This window comes from Elephantulus edwardii, unplaced genomic scaffold (assembly GCF_000299155.1).
Source record: "Elephantulus edwardii isolate Elephantulus edwardi_28Jun2011 unplaced genomic scaffold, EleEdw1.0 scaffold00090, whole genome shotgun sequence".
Classification (NCBI taxonomy): Eukaryota; Metazoa; Chordata; class Mammalia; order Macroscelidea; family Macroscelididae; genus Elephantulus; species Elephantulus edwardii.
The window spans coordinates 1413303-1417653 of NW_006399840.1; the positions used below are offsets into that span (position 1 = coordinate 1413303).

Here is a 4351-nt window from a genome sequence, read left to right on the forward strand (position 1 = left end):
TGTGCATAGGGATTTGATGCCTAGAAGGTCCCACTAATCTATTTTATCTTCTCCTGGTTGTATTATTTTTACGTGTACCGTCAAATCAGATCTGACTGGTACAGGAGGAGACTGCCCCCTCCTTCTCCAGCAGAGCATCTGGTGGATTTGAACCATGTACCTCTGGAATTGTAGTGCAGCGTCTTGCCACTAGGCCACCAGAGCTTCCTACATTACTAACTTCTTAAAGACTTCCTAGAAATCCTAAAGGGATCCTCCCAAACATGACTTTCTACTAGTCTATTTTATCTTCTTCAAAGTAATGAACACTAACTGTAATCATTTCATCTATCTACAAACACAATAACTGTACCTACAGCTACCATTTCAAATAAAGTCAGTCTATTACAATTCTCATAAAGCACTGCATGTTAATAGGTAATACAGAAATGATAAAACAGCAAACTCTAGCAGACAGAATATCAGGACACCATTAAAAAATCTTTTAGCTATTCTATTTAGTAGAAAGAAGACTCACCAATGGGAAACTGTGCAGAAGCAAATCTTGTCAATAAGATACCAGCTCCTTCAATTAAAGCTAGAAGAATGCCACCCATTGCAGCTGACCCAACCATAGCCACCGGTCCATCTAAAGGTATTAATGACAAAGATATTCATTAATGTAACGTAAGTCAAAGGAACAAGCAATCCTATAGCCGCATGATTCTCCCATTTACAAATCCCGTCTCACCCGCCTACACCAAGCATTGGCAAAATAATAGCCCACATGACCAACCCAGTCCACAATCTAGGTTTATAAATACGTTATACTGGAACGGGTTCAATCATGTAGTGCTTATGGCTGGTTTTAGCATCTCCAGGTGGCACAAATGATTATTTGATTACTAGCCAAATGGTTGGTGCTTTGAACCCACCCAACAGGCTCAAAAGACAAGCCCAGCAATCTTCTTCTGCAAGGTCAGAGTCCTGTTTTTCAGTTCTCTGTGAAGGTCTTGGCCCCTGCACAAGGATGACACGCAAATTCTTGAAGCGTTCCATTATTTTTTGTGTTGGAGGCAGTGCGATTGGCACAAGATGGAGCAGGGTTTAGGGTTGTTGTACATGGGGTCACTATGATTCACAAGCGACTCGATGGCACATAACAACAACATGGAGGCCTAGTGGCAAGAAGCTGCCATTTGAGGCCACCAGCTGCTCTGTGGGAAAAGGATGGGCAATCTCCTTCCCCACGATTAACTGCCTCTGAAAACCTGCTGGAGGGGCAACTATGGGTCAGTACCAACTCTAAAGTACTCAACAACAACAACACTGAAGGATTTCTGTTCTGCACACACAAGGTCACTGTGAATGGGAAGCAACCAACAATACGGCTGCTTTCAGGCTGTGACAGTAGTTGAGTAGTTGTGACAAAGACCAAATGGTCCACAAAGCTTATAAAACTGACTCTGTAGCCCCTTACAGAAAAAGTTTGCCAATCTAGACTACAAGTTCAAAAAAACGATCTCTGAGTTTCTCTGTCCCAAAGACCCTGAAAATGATTCCAAGTCATTTATTCATAACAATCCTTTATAGCACAAAAAATTGGGCAAATTGCCCAGCCATACAGCTGGTAAATGGCAGAACTAAGACTGGAATTGTCTCATAATTGCAAAATAAAGTGGTAAGAACTTCACATTCTCTCATTCTCAACATGCAATGACATGGAGCTCTTATTTTTTCCTTTTCATGCCAATCCAGAATTCCACATTATTGCTTACTTCTTGCGGCCAGTATGGCTCCTGTTAAGGCACCACTTGTGATGGAGTTCCAGGGATCTTCTTTTCCTCTGATCTGAACCATACTGCAGTCAATCATGGAAAACAGACCTCCCCAAACAGCAAAGCTGCCTATTAATTAAAAAAAAAAAGGGGGGGGGGAAGAAAGAATTTAAATATAACTTTTCCTCTTACATTTAAAATGTTCAAGTAAAAGAATAAATTTTTTTTTTAGTAAAAGAATAAATTTAAATAACAACACTCATCCTACTTTAAAAACTCCCATACTCCAAACGCTAACATGTAAACACAAGTTTGAATAAGTGCGGGACAAAAGTCACAGTACTTAACTCTTTAATAAAGCCCTGTATCTACAGTATCTGTGGGAAAATCAGCAATGGCCCAATCCCAAAAGAAGTAAGCCAGGCCTACAATAAAAGGCTGCAGTCTCCTTTCAGAACAATGTACTCCTGCTTTAAAAGCAATTAAGAGTTTGTAACAAAGAGAACTTACAAAAGGAAAAGAATGCCACTGAAAATAGCAAAGACGAAAATGAAGTATTTAGGGGATAAATTAACCAGAGATACAAAAGACCATTATAAAGAAAATTAAAAAGGCCTACTACAAGAGATCTGTTCCTGTTTTAAGTCACCTGCGACTCATAGCAATCATATGTACAACAGCTCAGTTGAACCCTGCTCTATCCTGAGCCAACCTTATTGTCTCTGACACACCTGCCCACCTTATCCCAGTCACTGAGTCCATCTCACTGAGAGCTGTCTTCTGCTGCGCTCCCTCCACCCTCCCAAGCATGATGCTGCTCTTCAAGGACTGGTCCTTCCTGCCAACATGCCCAAAAGTATATGTCAGATGGAGCTTCAGAATCCTTGCCTCCAGGAAGCAGCTTGGTTTTACCCTCTCCAGGATGACTGTTTGTTCTCCTAGCAGTCCATGGTACATTCAAGACTTTTCTCTAGCACCACAGCTCAAAAGGCATCATGACTCTATCACTGATGCCTAGTCATTGTCCAGCTTTTTGATGCATAGCAAATAACTACGAAGACTATGGTCTGGATTAGGCACACCTTAATCTACAGACTGACATCATTGCTCTTCAGTACTCTGCAGTAGTCCTCAACAGCTGACTTTCCTGGCTGCTGGTCCCAAGTATTGACTGTGGAGCCAAGCAAACTGAAGTTGTAAACAATCTCAATCTCTTCATGGTCTATCATGGTGCTGCCAACTGGTCCAGCGGTGAGAATCTTTGTTTTGATGTTGAACTTTAGCCCATATTTAAGGCTGCAGTCCTTGACTTTCTGCATCAAATGCCTCAGACCCTCCTCAGTTTCAGCAAGCAAGGTTGCATCATCTACATACCATGATCAGAGCCTGAAAGACTTAACTTTCTGAAAATGGCTATATTACCAAATAGAATGTATAAATACAAGAGCATTCTTATTGAAATTATATTCCAGACCATTTTTTCAAGATATGGAAAAAATAATCACTAACTTCATATGAAAAGGACAAAGACTCCAGATAAGCAGAGATACTGAAGGAAAAAAACCAAACTGATCCTACTTCTTGATCTCTAAACCTATTAACAGCCATAGTAATCAAAACAGTGAGGGACTCACACAATAGCAGGTACATAGACCAATAGGAAGGGAATGGATAACCCAAAAAATTAATCCAACCGAAAAGGGATGATGACCTCATTAACAAACTGGTGCTGACAAAATTTGATATCTATGTGCTAAAAAGTAAAACAAGACCCATCCCTGACACCATATATTAAAACTAATGCAAGATGGAGCAAGGACCTTCCCTCAAAACCCCAAATTACAAAGATCATCAAAGAAATAAACCAAGGCAAACCTAGGAGCCCTTACTGCATTGGAACCAACTTACAGCAGACCCTCCAGGACATTTTCAGAGGCTATAAACTGCACAGAAGGAAAATACCCATCTTTTGCCTGCAAAACAACTGATGTATCCAAACCAACTGCCTTGGGTTGGCAGTACAACTCCTTACCACCAAGCCACCAGAGCTTCCCATAATATTTGAAAATATTATCAAATAAAACAGAAAATGTGTAATCAGAGGATAAACTGGATGATTAGGACCTGATAAAAATTATTTATATTAAAACATTTAACAAAAATAATAAAAAGAGAATCTAAAGATTGGAAAAAACATTTGGCAATGACCTGTCTGGCAAGGGACTCATCTCTAAAACTCCAACATTGCAACAAGAAAGATGTACAAAGCATTTACAAATCAAGCAAAAGACATTTTACCAAAGCAAACATTCAGATGGCCAGCAAGCACATGAAAAACTGCTTAAAATCATTAGCTATTAGAGAGATACATATCAAAGCAACACTAAAATGTTATCTTGTTGTTATGTGCCATTGAGTCATTTGTGACTCATAACGACCCTATGTACAAGAGCCCTAAGCGCCGTTCTATCCTATGCCAACCTCACTCTCTCAAACAAATTCATTCCCACCACTCCACTCACAGAATCGATCCATCTCATCGAGGGTCTTCCTCTCCTGCGCTGTCCCTCCACTCTCCCAAACATGATGTCCCT

General features: G+C 40.3%; 1 protein-coding gene across 1 annotated transcript in view; it reads right to left on the minus strand.

The window, feature by feature from the left end:
* TIMM17A (translocase of inner mitochondrial membrane 17 homolog A (yeast)) overlaps nucleotides 1-4351 on the minus strand; it is a 19633-nt gene that overhangs the window by 3457 nt on the left and 11825 nt on the right. Inside the window, exons 4-5 of the mRNA XM_006890540.1 lie at nucleotides 1758-1886; nucleotides 518-628 (exon numbers count right to left, since the gene is read on the minus strand). Coding sequence (XP_006890602.1) covers nucleotides 518-628; nucleotides 1758-1886 — 240 coding nt within the window. The remainder of the gene's footprint in view (nucleotides 1-517; nucleotides 629-1757; nucleotides 1887-4351) is intronic.